This window comes from Callorhinus ursinus, unplaced genomic scaffold (assembly GCF_003265705.2).
Source record: "Callorhinus ursinus isolate GAN/ISIS: 27379988/994484 unplaced genomic scaffold, GSC_fseal_2.0 scaffold6, whole genome shotgun sequence".
Taxonomy (NCBI): Eukaryota; Metazoa; Chordata; class Mammalia; order Carnivora; family Otariidae; genus Callorhinus; species Callorhinus ursinus.
In genome coordinates, this window is record NW_027397068.1 from 46,469,937 (window position 1) to 46,493,930 (window position 23,994).

Sequence of the window (23,994 nt, forward strand, 5' to 3'; positions counted from 1 at the left end):
AGCTTCATTTCAAGTGCCAATGCCACATGTGACTAGTAACTACCAATTTGGACAATGCGGAACAGAATATTTCTGTCTCCACAGAAAGTTCTATTGGATAGCACTGCTCTCAACTAAATAAAGAAGTATCATCACTGACATTATACTAGCTTCTGTTTATTGAACACTTACTGTGTGCTAGCATGCTTGTCTTTTTCTAAGAAGTAATGAATAAAAAGTAAATGCTCAAATGTTATTTGGGTATAGAAGCCATTCAACCTTATTGGAAAAAAATGTATGTTTTGTGCCTTTGGTTGCTTCATTTTGTTATTGCTCCAATATAAAATAAGGATTTTGGAGTCATTCTGTAAATCCAGTGTTGAAGTATTTTTTTAGAACATGTAATCCAAAAGAATGTTTCTTAGGCTTTGTTTTAGTTAAAAGCTTTAAAGAGAAATACAATATTATCTTAATCTTCAGCTGCCCCTTGTCCCCCCAAAAAAGTCTCAATGACGAAAATATTTTCTTCTCACAATAAATGAGTCCAGATTTTTTCCCCTAAATTTTGAGCAAGTTCTTTTTTTAAACTTTTTTTGGTATGTAGTTTTATTATACTGTCTACCCAACGGTCTATGCTTTGGTACAAAAAAAATGCATTTCATTACGCATATGAAGCACTTAAGAAATCCATTAATTTCTGTACCTTGAATTTAAATGCTGTGGTGAGATTATTTAAAAGAGCAAGAAGAACTTCATAAAGATTCTTTCTGCAGGATGGGAGTAAAAAATGCACTTAATTCAACCAGTAGATAATGGAACCACAGTTTGCTAGGTACATGTGTGCTTGTGCACACGGTTCAAGAAATGTGTGCCAGCCCATGTGTCCCCGTTTGCTCCGTATGGCTTGCGTCCCGTAGTCACAAACACTGTACTGCCATTTCCCTCATGCTGTTGCTTTTATTTTCCGTGAAACTTTTCAACAGACCAGAAGTAAATTTGAAGAAATATTCTGGCTGCCTCAAGGATATTGAAATTTCAAGAACTCCATATAATATACTCAGTAGCCCTGATTATGTCGGTGTTACCAAAGGATGTTCACTGGAGGTTAGTTTATTTTTAATGGCTTCCTAAATACTTTTGTCTCTGATTTCATTTACTTAATTTGGGTGCTCTTACAGGGAGCAGTCCCTTGTTAATATATTTTAAATTCCTACTGACCACCCTTGTCTTAGCAATTCTCAAATAACAAAGCAAGATTGAAGCACTTCTATAAATTACCATAATCACATAAATGTAGGAAATGGTTTGATGAAGACCCAAAATTATGAAGCAATTTCCCACTTATATAATAAATACTTCATAACATGTATTTTTAATATTAATCTCTTCTCCAGTTTCTCTCTTCATTTCCAATACTATTCCCTTTTCCTCATTTTTGTCATCTATTTTAGATTTATTTTATCTTTATGGCTTACATATAGCTTTTTAGCGACCTTAATTTTTTTCCACATTTTTTTCACATTCCACATCCATGTTACACAAATAACAAGTAACCATTTACACCATAAACATTAGTGCATAGCATCTTGTCTATAGTTTGAAAGTCAAACCTCCTTTTCTTTGAAAATGGCACAGATGAGGAACCATCTACAAAAACCATCTTTGACAAGGCTGCGAAGTCCCCTGCTATCGGGTATCTTCAGTATCTTTTCTTTGTTGCCAAAGCACGTCCCTTGTTCCATTTAACTCCTCTGCTCTGACTCTTCACTGGGGTCTGACTCATATGAGAAACAAAGGTCCAGCTCTACTCTCTTAAAATGTCTATAAGCAAGAGTCAACAGTCATCAGGAAATATTAGAAGTTTATGGGCATCCTGAAAGTAATGAGTTTGTTTTTTAAAAAATGTTAAATATATCATGCTTATAAAATTTTGATTATGCTTATATGACACCACAATTCATTTTAGCTGTTTTCTCCAACCGGAATTATTTTAAGGCATGGCTATAGAATTCAGGGAAATGAAGGGAGAATCAGGAGAAAGAAAAAGTGAATCCATCCCTGAGACATGAGGTTTAAAGACTGAAAGAGAACGTTCAGGATCTTCATAGTTAGAGGCTCCAATTTGGAATTAGCCATAGATATCCACCATGAGAAGCTTGGGAATAAGGAATAGGGAGATACAGAATTGAAACTCTAAGGATCCACCCTGGCTTCTTTAAGAAAGTTTTATTGAGAGTTTTAATCTTCCAAAGCTTAACTCTCATCCACATCCAAAAGATAAATATATGAGGATGGAAAACTGTCCAGGAAATGAATGGCCTGTATGTGTGAAAATCATAATTCTGTAAAGGCACTTTTCAGTCACCAGGAGTTATTTTACAACTGAAATATGAGGCAGAAATGATGTGGATAAATATTGAAAAGTCTGCACAGTAGTTTTATCTGAACTATCCAAAAGTCTATGATTTGAAAATTGGAAAAGAAAATAGATGATACATTTTACAACACTTATGTCACTTAACTGGGCCTGAAAGACTGTGCGGGAAAATATCCTGTGTTAGAGGATGCCTTGCTTTTACTCCAGCAAAATCCAGGACTTTTAAAATGAGCATTTTAAGCACTCAAAATGCCCAACTACATGGGCTTGCTTAACTAAATCCTAGCACATTCACGCAATGGTGTGTCTTCCTGCCTTTAAAAGTGATGATGATTGACTTATTTCGCTCAGCTGGTATGAGGAATTCTTAATCTCAGGAAACAAACTGAGGGTTGCTGGGGTGGTGGGAGGTGGGAGGGGTGGGGTGGCTGGGTAATGGACATTGGGGAGGGTATGTGCTATGGTGAGCGCTGTGAATTGTGCAAAGCTGTTGAATCACAGATCTGTACCTCTGAAGCAAATAATACATTATATGTTAAAAAAAAAAAAAAAAAGAAGAAGATAGCAGAAAGGGAAGAACGAAGGGGCGGGAATTGGAGGGGGAGATGAACCATGTGAGACTATGGACTCCGAGAAACACACTGAGGGTTCTAGAGGGGAGGGGTTGGCAGGATGGGTTAGCCTGGTGATGGGTATTAAGGAGGGCACGTACTGCATGGAGCACTGGGTGTTATACGCAAACAATGACTCATGGAACACTACATCAAAAACTAATGATGTAATGTATGGTGATTAACATAACATAATAAAATAAATAAATAAAATAAAAGTGATGATGAGACCTGTGTTTTCTGAGAGAGATATCTCCCACAGATGCAGTGAAAAAAAGAATTTACAAAAGAATGTGCCTATCAAGATTTAGTTTAGGAGGAGAGAGGAAGAGGGCAAGGTTATGAAAAGTAAATGAATAAATCCACGCATGATGAACAGATGAATGAACGAATGGATGAATGAGAAATGCTATGTGCTTCTACACAGCTTTGGCATGGGATGATTTTTGCTTTCTCTCCGTAAACAATTAGTTGATTGAGGGTTTTCAAGGGATTGTGAGAGTGTTTTCCAGGGAGATTTAACAAGATAGATTTAGACCAAAAGAAAATGTTATCTGTCAGTGATAGTTGTCTATATTTTAAATCAAAAGTGCTCACTGGGTGGCTCAGTAAGTTGAGCATCTGACTCTTGGTTTCAGCTCAGGTCATGATCTCAGGGTCCTGGGATCAAGCCCCACATCAAGCCCTGCATCAAGACCTACCTTGGGCTCTATGCTCAGTGGGGAGTCTGCTCAGTGGGGAAGGTTCTCTCCGTCTCCCTCCACCCCTCCCCCTGCTCACTCGCTCTCTCTAAAATAAATAAATCTTAAAAAAAGCAGAGGCCAGAATTTTTATTTTAACCCAGGCTGCTCAGAAAGTTCAGTCACACCTAGAAATAGTATTTCTTCAGTTGCTCCCAAGCTCTCTATATAGCTGTGAATTTCATATTTTCTAAAACAATGTATTTCATGGTGACACTGAGTGCCTGGAGGAGGCTGAGTGAGACAGAGAAATTAATTTAAATTTTCATTTCTGATGCTTTCTTCTCTTTTTCCCTTTAACCCACAGAACGTTTACACAGTCAGCTTCCCCAAGCCTGGTTTCATAGAGCTGCCCCCTGTGCCAGTTGATGTAGGGACAGAAATCAACCTGTCCTTCAGCACCAAGAATGAGTCTGGGATCATTCTCTTGGGAAGTGGAGGGACACCAACACAACCTCGGAGGAAACGAAGGCAAACTGGACAGGTACCCTCATACCTGGTTGACAGTGCATTTTCCCTAGTGCTTATATAAAACATTTTATAAGGAGACTGGTGAGACATTTAGGTTTTATAAATTGCCTTTGTATTTTTAGACTTACATCATTTATTTCCACTCTCATCTTTTTTAGGACAGTTATCTCCTCGAGGATTTTCCTTGTTGGTCAGCTCTAGGTGCATGGACACTTGTATTTGCACCTGTATTTCATACGGGCTTAGCATATGTATGTTTAAAGAGAGAAAGCTTCAAATATATTCAAATTATAATAATTTTCTCTTGTCTTGAAGTCCAATTACTTACCGCATCTATAGATATCTTGCTAGGGTCCCTTAAATTCAAATTTAAATTTCTTCTAGGATCAGTTTCCCAGTTTTGCTAGCCAACATGATGCAGTCTATTGAGGTCTGACCCACTCCAGCCTCTCTGGACACAGAAAAGGGAGAGAATGGACCTGGGATAGAAGAAGGCAAATAGAGCCCAACCCACACAAACAAAGACAGTAGCCTATGCTCAGGTTCACTCATGACATGAAGAGAAAGCCCACAGAGTAAGGTGTGAACTTCAATTTTCATACCCCATAGCCATTTGATTCTGTTAAAAGTGATGTCTTAGGCATCATAACCCTTTACTGCCTTGATATTCCTCCAGCAGTTTTGATCTTATGTTTTTAAATATATGCATTTTTCCATTTAATCTTGTTTTTCTCAGTGAAAGAGTTCATAGGAATTATCTAGTCTGCCATTACCAAAGAATGCAATGCTTTACAAATATGTCCTTAAATACGCATGCATCCTTATAAACCAGGTTGTGTTGTTTGTGATTTTATGTGTTTTTAAAATCACATTTATCCTTTAAAATTGAGTAGTCAGTAATATGGTTGACCCTTCAACAATATGGGAGTTAGGGACCCCAACGCCCCCCTCAGTCAAAAATCCACATATAGCTCTTGACTCCCTAGTGACTTAACCACAAATAGCCTAGTATTGACTGGAAGACTTGCCCATAATATAATCACTAGATTAACACATATTTTGTATGTTATATGTGTTATATACTGTATTGTACACTGTATTCTAAAAGTAAGCTTGGGAAAAGAAAATGTTATTAACAACATCATAAGAAAGAGACATACATTTACAGTACCATACCGTATGTATCTAAAAAAAAAAAAATCCACATATAAGTGAATCCACACAGTTCAAAGCCATGTTATCCAAAGTATTATATAATAAATCTTATTCTTTGCCCCCCAAAATTAAAGACTAAACAAAATAAATTCAAAGATGTATAACCATGAGTAACTTGGGTTATCTCAGGAATACAAGAGTATTTCAATATCAGAAAATCTAAAAACTATATAAACATCTCAGTAGATGCTGAGAAACCACTTGGCAAAATTTAATACTCATTCCTGATTTAAAACAAACAAGCAAACAATCCAACATAAGAATATGGATGGATATTAGAAACTGAAGAGAAATGAAAAAAATATATGACATACTGTATGATATCATTTTTACAGATTTCTAATACAAGTAACACTAAACATAGGAGCTACTGGCTGGCTCAGTTGGTAGAACATGCAACTCTTAACCTCAGGATTGTAAGTTTGAGCCCCACATTGGGTGTAGAGATTACTTGAAAATAAAATCTTTTAAAAAAAGTAACACTAAGCAACATATTGTTTACAGGTATATATGTGAGTTTCCAGAAATAATTTTTAAAAAGCAAGGGAATGATAAACATAAAATCCATGTTAGTGGTTACCTCTGAGATGGTGAATCTGGGGGATAGTGTTGGGAGGAAACTCACAGGAGATGCAATGGATTGTTTCTTAAATGGGGTGTAGTTTTACTGGTATTCATTTAATTGTATAATTGGGAACATGGCTTCATGTCTCATATTTTGAGGAATGTATCAAATAGTCATAACAAAAATATTCTTTAAAGAAGAGAGGGAGGAAAAAGTGTTATTTTCTCTCATTTCTTACTGCACATAAGCACTGAATACATATAATATTTAAATTTCCTCTTAAATTCCTTCTCTTTTAATCCTGAAAAATTATTTTCTCACCATTACAAATGATGAGCTAGGTATAATAAAAGGGCCAGATCAAACATTCTGAAGTAGATTTTCACTAAAGAATATGTGTTTCCTAGGCCACTGTCAGATAATTAAGCACCACCTACTGGCTCCAAATTTCTCCTCATCAAGACTAAGTAAATGGACTTAAATCACCAGCTTTCAGGATTGTTCTTAAAATAGAAACTGTGCCCATTAAAACAATTAAAAAGAAAATATTAAGTACTATAATGCAAAGTAAATTGGAAATAATATGTTAATGTTTCAACATTTTATTGATAATAAATATTCATTTTTTAAAAATCTCATAGTAAGTGCTATTTGAAAGAGGAAACAATGTTAAATGGTTCCAGTCGGTTATAGAATCAGTGCTGGTTATGTTGACATATTTTCTTTTCCAAAGCTAACGTTTTGATGCCATTGGGTTATTTGTGATTCTGTTCTGCTAAAGGAGTTTGTTTGTTACCTCGAACAATCAATCCAGCTGAGAAAATTTTAATTGAGTGAGTAGTTTGCAGTTGCCCCTTTGGTGAATGGTGAGCACTAGTCCAGGTCCTCTGGACCTTCTGTGTTGGACACACAGCTGCCTAGACGATTCAGTAGATCATTGGAGACATTTTGATGTTTGACTGAAACCGTCTCTACCACCTCCGGTGACTCGTGGAGGACCGAGTGATCATCGTGTAGCAGGCGCCCTCACGTTCCACAAGAAAGGGAGCACGCGTGGCTTCAGCTTTGGGGACTAGCACTGCACTCAGGCTCCCTGGAGTTCATAATCTGATCTCAAAACCATACTGGTTGCTATAGTAACAGTAGCAAGAAGAAAGCAGTCATGTTTGTGGATGAAAAATTGTCTTCCTTCTTTCTAAATGTGGGAGACAGATTACATGTTGGTGATAGCAATCTATTCGACCAGCTCAGAGAACATATTGAAGGCTAATCACTCAAAATGCCATGAGATTGGGAGTCAGATCTGATGTCCAGAAGCTAGCTGTCCACTTGTGAATATAAGGAAGGAACCCTTTGTTTCCTGATGGGTTTTGCGAGTTAGAGACCCCAGTGCAAGCACAGCTGTTCCCTTCAGCATGGCAGATTTGCTTTGCAGAGACTGCTGTATTACTACATCCACTTTCCACATCATCTAACGAGTAACAATGGTCAATGATTAAAAAGCTATTCTCAGCTGCTTTAAACACTCTAAGAAAATACTGAGTCTTTAAGGGCTCAGGTAAGATCTCCGAGCCAAGGAATCTGCAGTTCTGTCCGGGAACCTCTAAGACTGTCATAGTTGAGACCCCTCTTTAATCTTCCATGACCACTTGCTCTTGCAGGCCTATTATGCGATATTCCTGAACAAGGGACGTCTGGAAGTGCACCTCTCCATGGGCACAAGAACAATGAGGAAAATCGTCATCAAACCAGAGCCGAGTCTGTTTCACGACGGGAGAGAACATTCCGTTCATGTCGAGAGAACTAAAGGGTAACAATAGCTCTAGACAATTTGTTGTAACTAATGTCAACTCCCCTGCTCACATGACCCTCTGGACCTTTGTATGTGTGGTCATACAATGCACTGCAAAACTGTCAAGTAGCTTAAGTTCATCTTCTTGACATTTCATGTTTCCGGGAACCTCATGTCCCTTGGCTCCTGGGAATTCTCTTCACGTTTTTACTCTGTGCAGTTCGCCACTCTCGCTTTGGAAAAACTGAATGCCTCTTCTGAAGCTATAGATAAGAAAAATCCCTCCCTCCCCCCGCACCTTTCCAGTATCCTCCTCTCAGTAAGGTAGGTGCAGAGAGAAGCACACAGAAGAGCTCAGCTGGACCCCACAGCCTTTGGTGGCGGGTCTTTCATTCAGGTCCCAAAGCTGAGAAACCTGTCACAGACCCGGAGTGCGGCTGCCGTGGCAGGACCTCCTGAGAGCTGCTAAGTGCCTGCCTCATCCCTGCACCCCTTCGCTGCCCAAGGGGTGCGGGGGTCCCTGCAGAGTGGCTTCAGGAGGGAACAGAGCCCAAGGGAAAGACTGGAAAAGGCTGCTGTCCACCCATCAGTGCATTGAGGTTGCCTCTCTGAGGGTCCGAAAGAGCACTTGCTTCCCAGCCCTGAGTCACGAAACTGGCAGTGACCACATTATAAACCGATCTCTCATTTCTCCAGAATGCTGGGGCACTTGGTATTTCCTTTACTGGGAAAGTCGTCTGTATTTTCATCAAAATGTTATATGACAACTCAGGTAATTCGTTTAGAAGGACAGTTAGAGAAAAGGAAACCAGAAGCCCCGAGACTTCAGACCTCCAAGCCAGCAAGTCATTTAATTAGAGTTAAGACATAGAAAAGACCTGGAAATCAAATGTGAGGAAACCTCAAGACACAGAGGTTATTTTTTAAAAAAAACAACAGTAGGAATGTGTAGCAATAGTTCAAGTGAGCAGGTGCTATTCTATACAGACCTATATTTTCTAATTATCCCCTTGTGTGTAAAACAGTTTAGATAAGTAACAAGAATGTTTTATCTTCCAAGTAATGATAAAGCTTTCCTTGGCTTTTTATTATTATTATTATTATATAGAGCATTAGGTTGTGGGCTGAATTGATACTAAGCATTCTTGCAGAATATCTACTAAGTGAGATGTTTAGAAACCATGATTAAGACAAATGAGGGATCGATATTTGGACAAACTAAGAACTTTTTCTATCCTAATAGCCAGATATTGTGGTCATGGTCTCTGAGGAGGATTGCAAACTGAATTTTCTCATTTGAATCTTACAGACAGCTCTAAAATATTGTTTTACATATCTCCCGGACTAGATTTCAGGTTCTTTGTCAAACATTAATCCTTTTCATTGTCGGAAGGACTTTTTAACGTCTTTAAAATTTAGAGAATTTCAATAAACAAGTGCAGATTTGAGAAATACAGTTGATAAAAAAAAAAAAACATCCGGAATATGTTATTTTGTAGAGAAAAGATTCTGACGTTCCCCAGTGCATTATGATGTTGCGCTAAGGTGTCCTTTTAACAGGTGTCTCTTCAGGAAGGGCATTTTATTATGCCAACTTCACAGCTGTTGGCCATTAATCCAGACTTTATTTGATTAAGTTCAGTGTATAGTACATCACTGAAAACTGGTCATTCAGTTAATTGGCCATATAAACAAACAGTTTTGCCATTCGCTGTTAATTAAAGGATAATGTATTGGACATATTAGTGGGTAGTCACTGAACTCTGTGGCAAAGCAAGAACACATTTGCTACCATCATGTCTCTTTCAGCACTCTAAGGTCAAACACAATCACACCTATCCTTTAAGCAAGTGCTTCAATTACCTGATTAACCAGAGATCGCTAATGACCCTAAAAACTTTACCTAGAAACATTTTTTAATGCTTTGTACCTATTCTATGGCACACTCTGTGTCAAATACTAGACACTTTTAACACCTCCAACTGTGCTCACCAACTTTTTTCTTACCCTTTTGTGTGACCTCAAAGATTGTATTATTTCACGTTGATTATGATACTCTTGTTAATTTGGAAATATTTGCTTTCTCCCAACACTATTCAGATCATAAGTGTCAGTTATCGCTTCTTTTCCTAAAGCCCTGGATAAGATGGTGATTTTAATACCACCTTACAAAATTATTGAATTTTTATCAAACTGAGAGGCAAACTTTTCAAGATTGTTCTTGCCTTATTCTCTCCCCCTCTGCTTCTCTTTACACTTCCTCCCTCAACCTCTCTCCTTTTCTACCCCTTCCTCTGAAAAAAATCTCACTTGAGTCACTTTGGTGTCTAATTCTGTGGTCCAGTGGTCCAGTGATCCCTGCCTTCTATAATTGTTTTGCCCTCTAACCCTTTTCCTGAATTCCACCTAAGGGGCCAGTTGTTCTGACTGGACAAAAGCATTCAACTCTAAGAGTCTGGAGTAGATGCATAGGCAAGTAGTTTTCTCCTCTGTGAGAGCATTCTTCATACAGGTATAGAATTAGCCTGAAGGCCACCAAAGTTAGATCAAATATTTCAGGAATAATCTGGGATTTCCAGAATGGTGATCGTGATTTGGACACTGCAACCCAAATATTTCTTATCATCCAAAATATGTTCAATCAAAATAAAATTGCAGGGGCCCCTGGGTGGCTCAGTCGGTTAAGCATCTGAGTCTTGATTTCAGCTCAGGTCATGATCTCAAGGTCATGAGATGGAGCCCTGTGTTGGACTCCATGCTCAGTGGGAAGTCTGCTTGGGATTCTCTCTTTCCCTTTCCCTCTCCCTCTGCTCCTCCTCCCCCACCCTTAATGCAAGTGTGCTGGGACTCATGTATGCATGCTCTCTCTCTCTCTCAAATAAATAAATCTTTTTTAAAAATAAATAAAATTGCAGACGTTGTCCTCCATGTAAATTACAAATGTCAGGACACCTACTTCTCTCAATATCTTCTTGCACATATATAACCCATTTGGCAGTCGTTTGAAAGCAAAAGCTTAGACTGATATTCCAGACAAACAAGAAACAGAATATTAGTAATGAAATGTCTAATTATGGAACTCTAAGAATCAACTGTTGAACTTGTAAGAAAATACAGCTAACCTGTCATAATACTAATAGTAATGTTTATTATAGTGCTTTTTGCATATAATAGGTCCTCAGTAAAGAATTACTTAAAAAAGAGGAAATACACCAGAATCATAATGGACATATTGGTAATGTTCCTCTTTACAAAAGAACTAAATACGTGATCTAGTTTGGTGCTCCTAGAATGTAAAATACAAGCAGGATTTAGCTAGTCTTCTAGCGATGCCCTTATTAAGTAATACAGCTTCAGTACAATCCCTTAATTAATGTTTTCCATAGCTTAAAGTAGATATTTTTATCCTCATTTTATAAATGAATGAAGTGAGACTGAGCAAGATTAAATAACTGGCCTAGGTCACACAGTAAGCTTCTACACTAATACTTAATTCCAGTCTGTTCCTTCTGAAAGCTCATGCTCATTCTCTATCTCCACCCTGTGATCTAGTAAGAAAGGACCACTATAATGGTCCTTGGGGCAGAACCAGATCAGACAGTCTACATCAGAAACATGAGGGCCTCTGGCTCTCTGAAACTCTAACCAAGAGCAGAGAGATGCTCTCCTTGGACAATCTTTAATAGTGGCTTAAACCCCTCATTAAAACTCTTAGGAACATTGCTATGTCATGTTAGTAAGAGGTTGCTTTTAGGAAAAGAAAAAAAAAGAGGTGTGGGGGGAGTGGGGGGACTTCTCAGTGAGTCACACATGCCCAGCAGTGAGTGTTTTTCTGAAAGTCTCATAAAACCACCAGCATTCTTAGCAATAATGTTGAACCTCCTGATTTTTGCCAACACACTCTTCCAGAGTCTGGTAAAAAACCAATACGTCATTTCCCCCCATGTTTCCTTTGAAAATGAATCCAACCTGCTCCCTTTCCACTCCTTGAACCAATGACATTATGAGCACCAATGAAATCCAATTGTTTTTTCATTCTCTTACATCTGAACTGTCTCAAAGTGGACCAGTTGCTCGGGACCATTTCAGAGTCTCTTTGCCCTGGTTTATTATTTCTAGTTCCACATGTGGTTTTTATTCTTTATAAAATCAAGTAAGATGACATTTTAGGACTGAGTTTTCCATCTAAGTACTTTGGTTTTCTCCCCAGATATATAGTAAGTTTTTAGTAAACCATTCGTGATCCTCAGGCTAGTGACTAATACTAATAGTTTCATGCTCCCTGTTTGGGACTAAAATTCAAAACCTGCTTCTAGAACAAAAGAAAAAAATGCCTTTGGTCATTTTTGTCATCAGAACTCTTGTCTCCTTTGATTCTTTGCCCCAGGATCCAGGGATTGTTGTGAATAAGTAGCATGAGGTTCTCAATAGTGTGTGAGTTCTCTCTCATAAGCAAATTAGGGAAATTAATGAAACAGTCACTAAGGAAAATCATTGCAAGAAACAATTAGCATGATGTTCTTGCCTGCCTCTTCTATTCAAAAGCTAGCAGCTGGGGTGCCTGGGTGGCTCAGTTGGTTAAGTCTGCCTTCAGCTCAGGTCTTGATCCCAGGGTCCTGGAATCAGCCCTGCTTCCTGCTCAGCAGGGAGTCTGCTTCTCCCTCTACCTCTGCCCCTCCCCTTGCTCCTGCGCTCTGGCATGCTCTCCCTCTTGCTCTTTCTCATTCTCAAATAAATAAATCTTTAAAAAATTTTTAAAAGCTAGCAGCTATGTGCTTTATAAAATGCCCTGTAAGTGTTCGCTGTCGAGTCCTGCAATCCAAACTCTCAGGAGCAGAGTTTGTCCCCCAGCAAGAAGATAATAGCTAGCACAAACCAAGAAATAAAGAACAGAACAGCATGTGCCCCATGCTGTGCTAAACCCACTGAGCCTTTTGCGATTAGACATAAGCACACTGTACGGAAGCCTCAGCTCTACAGGCTTCTGTGTCGGGCCGCTGTTGTCAACAGCACCAAAGGCTAGGCTTGTAGCCCCACCATCACCACCTTTCAGTCAACTCTCAGGGAGAGCTAACCAGGGAGGTAGAGGGACAAGATCCTGAGAAGCAGTATCATTAGCTTAGTGTAGAATTCCTCACTATCAAATGTTGGCTCCCTTAAAAGTTCCTGGAGGAAGGGGAGAGGGGTAGCAGGAAAAGAGTTCAATTTTCCAACTATACTGGATGTTATGTGCTTAATACTGCTTATTTTCACTGTTTTATCAGCATCTTTATTGTTCAAGTCGATGAAGACAGAAGCCATATGCAAAACCTGACAGTAGAACAGGCAATCCAAGTTAAAAAGCTTTTCGTTGGGGGTGCTCCACCTGAATTTCAGCCTCCGCCTCTCAGAAATATTCCTCCTTTTGAAGGCTGTGTATGGAACCTTGTTATAAACTCTGTGTAAGTACATCTGCTGGCTACCTTTTTTTTTTTTTTTTTGTATGGGGATCACTCTACACTCTATCTAAAACCAAGGCAAGGTGGGCAGAGAGGAAACAATGAAGAGCTTCTCATTAGATTTTTTTAAAAATTGCACTGATGGCCTTTCGAAGGGGGAGGGAGAATTTAATTGTAAGGCAGCGAGACAATGAAAAATAATAAAAAGTACTTGATTTTAATTCTTTTCCACTAGCCCCATGGACTTTGCACAGCCTGTATCCTTCAAAAATGCGGACATTGGTCGTTGCACCCATCAGAAGCCCCCTGAGGATGAAGATGGAGCAGTTCCAGCTGAACTAGTGACCCAGCCGGAGCCAGTCCCCACCCCTGCCTTCCCCACACCCACCCCAATTGTGGCACATGTAAGTGTTTATATTCTAATGCTTTCTCATTTTTAATTGTTTTCAGAGAGAAGATAATTCAGGATAGCTAGTATGCTCTACTCCTAGAATTAGAGGGAGGGTAATTGACCCTTACATCTTTCCTGGATCACTTTTACTTATATATCTATTCTGCTTTAATTTTCTTCCTTATAAAATGGCATGTGTTTTCAGCTGAAAAGTTAGCATAGCCAAGAAACATCTACAGAATCAAAAACGAGATTCACCTATCATGTCACCACACGGAGGCAACCATATTAATTTTCAGTCCCTTTTATTTGCATTTTAAATAGTAGATCTCATATCATGTATATCATTCGGTATTCTGTTTTTTAAAACTGGTAATACATAATTAAACATCAAATGTGTATGTCTGATTATGATACTGACAGGCCATGTCCATGGACCCAGAGAGGGTCTCACAGGACCAGCCAAGAGGGTCCTTGGCTTCTCGTGGGATGGAAATCAAACATGAGCCCACAGGAAGTGAGAGCAGAGTTTATTGAAGATACAGAGAGAGCACATATATTCGGAGGATCTGGGAGACTCAAAAAGGAAAGGAGTATGAGTCTCGTCTTTGTTCGGGCCTGGGGGGTTTTTATTGAGAATTGTGGTCCAGTGTACATGTCCTGTTCGCTCAGGCATCTAGGAACTGGTTAGAACAAACACGAGGGCCCAGGTATTTTTCCTTGGAGCCAGGGGACCTTGGCGTCAAGATTCTAGGCTGGTGATCTGGAATACACATATGATAGCTTTGTCTGGCCATTCTCACCTGGTCCTTCCTTAAATGTTATCTATTCTAAAGAAATCATTAACTCTTTGTCCCTTCCAAGGAGGACATACACTGTTTGCATTCTGAGGTGTGTGCAAAGTGGGGTGAGGGCACAGGTCCTAGCGAGAAGAGAGGAGCAGAGGAGCAAAAAAGAGCAAAAAGCAGATCTTTTATGGAGTCCTTCAGTTTCCCTATCTCAATTGCGTGTGTGTGTGTGAGAGAGAGAGAGAGAGAAAGACACACACACACACACACACACAAAGAGACACACAGAATATTTCGTTGTACGGGAGGTAATCATTTCATTGATTGGAGCATGGGTTCCTGAATGGACGGTCTGGGTTGCAATGCCTACAGTCCAGTCTACCATGTGTATGAATTTGGGAAAGCTATTTCGGCAGTCTATTCCTCAATTTCCTCATCTGTGCACTATTAATGACACATGAGTCTAAGAGTTAACGTGAGGACTTAATAATGTTTGTTAAATGCCTAGTATATACTAAACATGTAATAAATGGCATAATTACCATATAGTAATGATCATAATGACTGCTTCTAAGTGCTTACTATGTGCCAACCACTGCCTAAACAATTTCTATTCAACATTATATGTGATTTTCATAATGGCTCTGTAAACGATATGTCATCCCATCTTTAGTTGAGTTGATAAGAATTATCTAGCTTCAGTCACCCACCTACCAGCACAGCCAGTAAATGGCAGGATAGGAATTTTAATCCAGTAGGTCTGACTATACAGCCTGGCTCCTTATCACTGCAACACTCTGTCTTTACAATTTATTCTACTTTTTCCTCAATTGTGGGCCATTTAGGGTGCTTTTAGTTTTTCACTATTAGAAACTATATTCTGATGAGTGCTTCTCTATACCAAACTTTCTCTTTGTTTATTTTCTTCAAATAGATTCTTAGATGGATAATTATAAGATTAAATGATGACTATACCTAAGGTTCTCAAAACATATATCTGAATTACTTTTTCCAAAGGTTCCATCAATTTACATTCTCACCACCAATATATCCAAGAGGGTGGATCTCACTATACTCTGACAGCACATGCATCATATTTATCATGCTTGCCAATTGATGGGCGGAACATGCTGTCTTGAGCACAGATTTTGAAACCTCTTGAACATTTCATTTTCTTCCTTAGTTTCCATGATGGAACTGGTTGTTCTGTAGAGCAGTCTGCTCCTCATCACTAGAAATAATTTGAGCTTATGTCTTCTCTAGCATTCCTTCCAGGATTTGAAAATAGCTAAGTCCTTACACTTGTGATGAGCATAGCATAACATATAGACTTATCGAATCAACTATGCTGTACACCTGAAACTAATGTGACATTGTATGTCAATGATACTTCAATTAAAAAAGAAAAAGAAAAAAATAGCAAAGTCTTTCTCCCCAGGATAAATAGTCAGTAATCTCAAGCATTCTTCATGTGACCTAATTTCTTTTAAAAATTTATTTTATTTTATTTTTATTTTCTTATTGAAGTATAATTGACCTACATTATATTAGCTTCAGGTGTACGATGTAATAATTCGGTATTCATATATTGCAAAATGATCACCACAACAAGTCTAGTTAACATACATCAAAGTACATAGTTACAGAATTTTTAAAAATCAGAACATTCTTTTTTTTATTATGTTATGTTCATCACCATACATTACATCATTAGTTTTTGATGTAGTGTTCCATGATTCATTGTTTGCGTATAACACCCAGTGCTCCATTCAATACGTGCCCTCTTTAATACCCATCACCAGGCTAACCCATTCCCCCATGCTCCTCCCCTCTAGAACCCTCAGTTTGTTTCTCAGAGTCCATAGTCTCTCATGGTTCATCTCCCCCTTCAATTTCCCCCCCTTCATTTTTCCCTTCCTACTATCATCTTCTTTTTTTTAACATATAATGTATTGTTTCAGAGGTACAGGTCTGTGATTACACAGTCTTACACAATTCACAGCGCTCATCATAGCACATACCCTCCCCAATGTCTATCACCCAGCCACCCCATCCCTCCCACCCCCCACCACTTCAGCAACCCTCAGTTTGTTTCCTGAGATTAAGAATTCCTCATATTAGTGAGATCATATGATACATGTCTTTCTCTGATTGACTTATTTCACTCAGCATAATACCCTCCAGTTCCATCCACATCATTGCAAATGGCAAGATTTCATTCCTTTTGATGGCTGTATAATATTCCATTGTGGTGTGTGTGTGTGTGTGTGTGTGTGTGTGTGTGTGTGTGTGTGTGTACCACATCTTCTTTATCCATTCATCTGTTGGTGGACATCTTGGCTCTTTCCATAGTTTGGCTTTGGCTATTGTGGACATTGCTGCTATAAACATCGCGGGGCACATACCCCTTTGGATCACTACATTTGTATCTTTGGGGTAAATATCCAGTAGTGCAATTGCTGGGTTGTACGGTAACTCTATTTTCAACTTTTTGAGGAACCTCCATATTGTTTTTTTAAAGATTTGATTTGATTTATTTTATTTTATTTATTTCAGAAAGAGAGAGCGCGTGTGCAAGAGAGAGAGAGAGTGCAAAAGAGCGAGCATGAGCAGGGGGAGTAGCAGAGGGAGAGGAAAAAGCAGACTGCCTGCTGAGCAGGGAGCCCAATGTGCGACTCTATTGGAGGACCCTGGGATTTTGACCTGAGCTGAACGCAGACACTTAACCAACTGAGCCACCCAGGCACCAAATATTTTATTTTTTTTTAAGATTTTATTTATTTGAGAAAGAGAGAGAGAGAGAGAGCGCACGGGGGGTAGGGGTAGGGGCAGAGAGAGAGGGAGAAGCAGACTCCCTGCTGAGCAGGAAGCCCAGCATGGGGCTCGATCCCAGGACCCTGAGATCATGACCTGAGTTGGAAGCAGGTGCTTAACTGACTGAGCCACCCAGGCACCCCCTCATGTGACCTAATTTCTAATTCCCATAGTTCCACTGATAAATATTCTTAAGTTTGAAATATCCCTTTCAAAATGTGGCACCTCGAAAAGACCATATTACTCAAAGTGCCCAGTTCAGGGGACAGCAGTACCTCTCATTCCTTTGGTCTGTCCTTATATTTTACACCTGAGAATACTTTAATGTTTTAAACCAACAGATCTCGCTATTAGCTCATCATCAGGTCCCCTATTCAGTCAACCACAATCTTGGGGGCCTTTGTAAGACTTGAACTTCTCTTGCATCAGGTGTCTCAGCCAGCCAGTCTTGACTTGGTACAGTTAACTGGTGGAGAAGCCTGCTGGTCCCCAGTGATTGCCTTTCTTTTATAAGTGCCCACACAAACTTTGTTTTATAGGGAGTGTCAAGCATTTCCGTCCATGGTTTCTCGAGATCACATTTTTTTCCCTTTTTCTGAAAATAAAGATACTTTCCCATCTGGGACTGGAGATTTTAACTCGTTTAAGTTTTCTTGTAACCTTCTGTTCTAATTCCAATTTCCATTTTCTCTCAGCAGTGTATGTTTTAACTTTTCCAAAACAGAGCATCCCACTTAGACAAGACCAAAGCAAAAGAGAAGTTGAGTGGCAGTCCTGTGGGCTGGTGTGCAAAGACTCACAGAACATCAGAGCCAGAAGAGACCTTAAAGATTCTGACTCTTAATTTACACATTGGAAAACAAAGCCCTAGAACATACCTCATGGCCTGTGATCACACACATTATTGATAGTTGGCACTAAAACCCAGGTATCTAAATTCCAACAGCTATCTCCCCTTCTCTTGCACTTTATAATTGTTTATGCTATGTGGGCATAATTACATTTCTTAGAATTTCCATCCCTATTGAGTTATATTTCTACAGTTTCAGATCATGGAACTATACATATCTTTTAATTTGATTTCTTTTATTTTCGTTCTTTGTGTGGAGAGAAGTGTCTGCTTTTTAAAGGTGACTAAAAGTTAGAGGTTTGACAATTTATAACATAATCTGTTAAGAGCCTACTAAATGCAAAAATGAATATGATATCATCCTTGCTAGCCAGGGAAAGACAGAGAAGCAGATCTGAGAAATCAGACATTAATATAAATGTCAGAGTGAGCGAGTATGGGTGGAGGTCAGTTGGGATAAGTGTGGAGTGTGGGCTACAAACACAAACTGCTAGTTTTCAAGATTGAACATTGGAAACATGGTAGGGTGTCCCATTAAATGCCATCCAAACAAAATGATTAGTGGTTTCTGGAAGTGTAAAAATAGGTTATAAAATGCAAATTTTAATATGTCATCACACTCTTGTACATAAAATCTTTCAATTGAAACAATACAAAATGATGATGACATACTTACGACATTATGTGAAGTGGAAAAAGCAGTATATAAAACCATACATACTGCATAATCACATCTACATCAACAGATAGAAAAACACATTTAAAAAACCCTTGCAAGAAATATATCAGATGCTAACAGCAGATGGATTATGGACTAGAGATGGTTTTCATCATCTAAAAGAAAATTCTTACATGTGTTTTGTTTTTATAACTTTTTTAAAAAGAGAAATCAAAAGCAGTGGCTTTCAACCTTCATTCCTCTGCAGCATCCCACTAGATAGCTGATTTCCCCTCTGGGGAAGTGCGACGTGGTGAATGGCCCCCTCACGCCCTCCACGTTGGGGGCCACTAAGGAAGCATACTGGCCTTTACTCCAGTGGTCTGGAAACTGGGCCTGCGCACCTGCCCTGCCATAGCCCACCTACTTTTACTCACTGGATTCTGTCGGGTTACTTGTCCTCGCTAAATGTAAGACTGACCCATTGAAAAATAAGGAGGATACTATCTACCTGCAAGGATTATCGTGAGGGAATAAATGATACACTGTATACAAAGCACCCAGCACATTGCCTGGCTCACAGTAATACCTCATTCTTCTGTGGGAATAATTAGCCTTTCACACTTTTAGGGGGAGAGCAAATGGAGAAAAGGGGGTGGGTATTCCGTGTTTCAACAACTACAGACTCTAGTAGGATATGGCTATTTTAACTCCAGTCTCGCATCATTTTCCATTCTCACCATCTTCTTCCTTTTTTCTAATCAGAATTTAGATTGTAAGAATGTAGTTAAGAACTAAGACAAGTTAATTCCTGACGTAGGAACTATCCTCTCTTTCTTCTAGCAGAGTGGACAGAAACGATCCCCTATTCTCGGTCCCCTTCTTCTTCTCCTTTACATCATCACACCCCTCCCTGCCAACATCTGACACCATGAGGATGGCATTCACTAGACCCCAGAGCAGTTTCAGGGTATCCTGAGAAAGCCCTGCCCCCATGAAATGGACTGTGTCAGTCCCGTCATTAATATAGGGCCAAAACGCCATTGATCAGAGGGCATTGTATGTATATTATCTCATTTGATGCTGTGGTAGCCCATCTTCCCTTTATGCTTTTCTCTTATTCTTTGGCCCATTTAGAGCTGGATTAAATATTTCTACATATTGTATTTGTGGAGATTTCTCAGGGAGGGTGGGAGGGTGGGCTTAGAGAGGACTGTAGACTTCTACAATCACCATCTGCAGGTATATAGGGTGTTTATACCAAATCTTTATAACCAGCACGGCCTGTGTGGATTTGTATACAATGAACTGGTTGTATTTTTTTTTTTTTTTGCTTGAAGCTCATTGGAGTGTTGAATTTTGAACCTTGAAATCTGAAATGTGAACACTAAGAACAGTGATATAAATAGCCATGAAGAGTCCCTGTGTTGTTAAGGGCTTTGGAGAGTTGGGGGAAAGAAGCAGGCAGAGAAGGAAAGAATAGACCAAAAGAAAGCTATTTCTCTAGCAACTTTAATACTACAACTTTAAAAGCTAAGCACAGTCCATGCCAAAGGATGAATCAGTTGGACACTGATGTGTATTTAAAGGGAAAATACACATTTTCCATACCACAAGAAATCTCCATTCAGGCGTTAGTGTGTAAATATTAGTACAAATGCCCAATATTTACCAAAAGAGCTCCTGTGCAGGGTGGTAACATAAGTCACTTTCTCGATAAACAGCTTGAGTAGGGATTTTATATTTCAGAACATTAAAGTCAATGCCGTGGAAAGTGTCTTCCACTTAGTATTCATCCATTAAAAAAAGAGCATCACAAAGAAACCTCCCAATTCTCGGATGTGACTTTAGCCCACATTCGTTAGAGGGATTACTGACTCATGAAAGAAGAAAATGATGCAGTTTTTATGATCATTCATCACTCAGTGCTTTCAAGAACAAAGATGCCAGTTTTGATAAATGCAATTTAAATCTCTGTTCTGCACCAATCTGAATTCAAGGAACGCTTGCCTACCAATCATATGCTACCCTGAAGCCAGTAACTCATATCCGAGTGTCAGCCAACAGACAGCAGTTGGAAATGACCACTGCTTTCGTCTGACCTGAGGTGGGGTAACTGTGAGACAAAAAAGTTTTCACTGTTACTAATCTGTGGCATGATCCATTTGCCTAAGCTCGGCTTTAGGAAGCGTGGCTTCCTTCACAGTCCTCTCCAGCTCTGCCACTGCTCTGATCAGCACGGGCACCGCCACGTTCAGACTTCCCCCTTCCCACCTCCCCCCCACAAATCCTGTCTGCCCACAGCTTGTCACCTGCCAAACAGAGACAAGCAAGCACGCTGTGTCCTCCAGATTCCATTTTCCCCCTTATGCACTAGCAGTACTTCAAAGAGTCCCCACAAGGTGGCAGGATTGTAACGTGTTGAGATTGATGAGCCTGTGGGGGGGGGGGGTTTGTGGGGTTTTTTTTTTTTTTTTTTTATTACTGTTGTTTTAATACATTTCAAAGATAAGTGTTTCCAAAAGATGATGCCTTCCCTCCAGCTCACATTAGCTTGGAGGAGGAATTTGTCTTGCAACCATCATTCTTTTTCAAAGCTTCCTTAGAGGGACACATGGGTGGCTCAGTTGGTGAGGAATCAGGCTCTTGATTTTGGCTCAGGTTGTGAACTCTGGGTGTGAGATTGAGGCACCTGCTTTCCCCGCCAGGCTCCGTGCTCAGCACAGAGTCTGCTTGTCCCTCTCCCTCCCCCTGCTTGCACTTTCTCTCAAATAAATAATTTTTTTAAAAAAATTTAAAAAATAAAAAGGTTCCTTGGAATTACCTCATTAGAAGACCCTTTTTCTTACCCCTTTGATTTCTCTAGGAAGCATGTTGAAAAATAAGATCATCTTATTCCTGTGCAAACCACAGGGTACTTTCTGTTCCATCTCACAAATTCCCTTTAAGATATTAGAGGGAGAAAAAAAATGATGCTTGAGCAGCAGGAGGAGCAGGGGGCCTCTGAGGGGCTCTAGGGAGAGGGGGGCATCACTGGGGTCTGTGCCCTCCTGCATGCGTCCCAAGTCAGGCCTGGTTTCAGACTCACCCAGGGGGAAGTGAGGCAGCGCAGACAAGATCCAATCCTACTTGCCTTTAACCAAGTGAGAGGAGAAGGCTACACTTTCACCAAAAACATTATGGGAAAATTGTCTTCCCATTTATTTTTTTTCAAAGATTTTATTTATTTATTTGACAGACAGAGACACAGCAAGAGAGGGAACACAAGCAGGGGGAGTGGGAGAGGGAGAAGCAGGCTTCCCGCGGAGCAGGGAGCCCGATGCGGGGCTCGATCCCAGGACCCCGGGATCATGACCTGAGCCACAGGCAGACGCTTAACGACTGAGCCACCCAGGCACCCCTGTCTTCCCATTTAAATCTAAAACTACGTACATTTAAAAATTCTCCTCTACTAGCATTTCTCGGTCCTCTTCCAACTGCCAATTTTATAAAGGAAGGTGATAGACGTTTTATTCAAGAAATATTCATAATATCCATCCTGTTGCAAATTGATGATATAAAAGATCAGTCGGTGTCCTTAACATACAATGAACTTAGCATATGGGTTTTAGACTTTGAGGCTACCTAATAGAGGGACCTGTTTGTTATCACTCTCTTCTACAACACTGGCCAGTAGGACACTGTTTTGTTAACCACCGTTACTATCTGCTCCTCAAGATCCGCCTGTTATAAAAGTGAAGCAGGAACTGGCCTTCTTCCTCAATTTCCAGTGGGTGTGTCACATAATGCTTCTTAGAAGAACCCTCACGAAGTCCCTGTCCTTTTCTGGTCAAAGGTTTTCCTAAAATAACGTAAGCAGGGTCTTCTGCCTCTAGAAGATCTGACAGTATGTGACAGAGACCTGCTGATCAGCTCAGGGCCAGTGTTGGAAATCTCTGTCCAGTCTACCAGCAAGCAAGCTTCCTGTGGCGTTTGGGCCTCAGTGCCCAAAATATATAAAGACAGAAGTTCTCCATGACCTACAACTACTACCAATAAAATGCCTAATCTTTACAATCACCACTTGGATCATTTAAAAAATTATATTAGAAAAGTTATTTTATATTAATATTTGTAAGTAGTAGCGAGACGAGTGACTGCAATGATTAACAATAACAACCTGCTGGTGGTTTTCTTTTCGGCCACACATCATGGTTCCCTAATTCCTCAGCATCCATTGACTTTTCCGATCTCCCAGTTTTCAGAGCTGATGGGTTAGAGATGTTTTAGCCAAATTTTGCCCCTGATGGACTCACAGCAGGGAGGGTTCTCTTAGAGATTTCAGAGGAGGACTGCAGGCTACTAATGTTTGTAGCAGTGGGCCTCTGTACAGGAAATAGGGTGAGGTTGATAAATGATCCCAGTTCTATTAATAGCGTCATGGCTGGCTGAGACATTAAGCTACCAAAGCCTTTCCATTTGGGCTCTTTTTACAGGCAGTGTAATAAGAAAGGGGCCACATGTTGATTCCAAGAGAGGCCATTCAGCTATGCGAATAAATAGCATTTTCCTGCTCTACCCACTGGGTTTTTACATATCTGTATGAATTTCTGCCACAGTTTGCTCTTTGTAACTGACCATCTCCTGGGAAGCAAGAAGGGAAATACTTCCACGAAGACCAATTTTACAGCATTTCAAACGCTTAAAGCCTTTTACCTGCTGTGGCAGCATGCTCCGTTTGACTAAGCTCAAGAGAAAAGAGAACAAGGCTTTTCCTCATCAAGTAAGAATGTCCTGTGCGCTGATGATTCATCTCATCTTCTATCTGAGAAGAACATTGTGCCATCAAAAGCCTGCCTTGGGCTGTTTGAGAACCTCTGCTGAGTCAGCGCTCACTGGGGTAGTGGCCCATCCAAAGCTATTAAGTGCAGATCTTAAAAACAGATGTGCTGTTTGAGAGTGTGCAGGTTATTTATTTTCTCGAGTACTGCGTGTTCTCAAAGACTGCTGAAGCAGCCTGCACTTCAAGCTCTTTTGTGAAAATAGAGAACAGAGAAAGGAATTATGACTTCAGTAATTTGAGGAGCCTTGATTATCTACTGAGCTAAGGGTTATGCTGGCCAAACACAGTCCACCCAACCAGGACTGACTGTATCATTTGCAGGGCCCAGAGCAAAATGAAAATGCAGGGCCCCTTTTTCAAAAAAAAAAAGTATTAAGAAACTCAAGATGGTGACAGCAGAGCATTAAACCAAGTAAGCCAGTCCTGCACCGAGCTCTCCCTCCTAAGAACCCCAGGAAGTGGATCTTTGAACAGTGACAGTTG

General features: G+C 39.9%; 1 protein-coding gene across 1 annotated transcript in view; it reads left to right on the forward strand.

Moving 5' to 3' along the window:
- The window catches only part of LAMA2 (laminin subunit alpha 2), a 620,419-nt gene that overhangs the window by 572,156 nt on the left and 24,269 nt on the right, over nucleotides 1-23,994 (forward strand). The window contains exons 55-59 of the mRNA XM_073893912.1: nucleotides 963-1,083; nucleotides 4,015-4,191; nucleotides 7,620-7,768; nucleotides 13,015-13,191; nucleotides 13,424-13,592. Coding sequence (XP_073750013.1) covers nucleotides 963-1,083; nucleotides 4,015-4,191; nucleotides 7,620-7,768; nucleotides 13,015-13,191; nucleotides 13,424-13,592 — 793 coding nt within the window. The remainder of the gene's footprint in view (nucleotides 1-962; nucleotides 1,084-4,014; nucleotides 4,192-7,619; nucleotides 7,769-13,014; nucleotides 13,192-13,423; nucleotides 13,593-23,994) is intronic.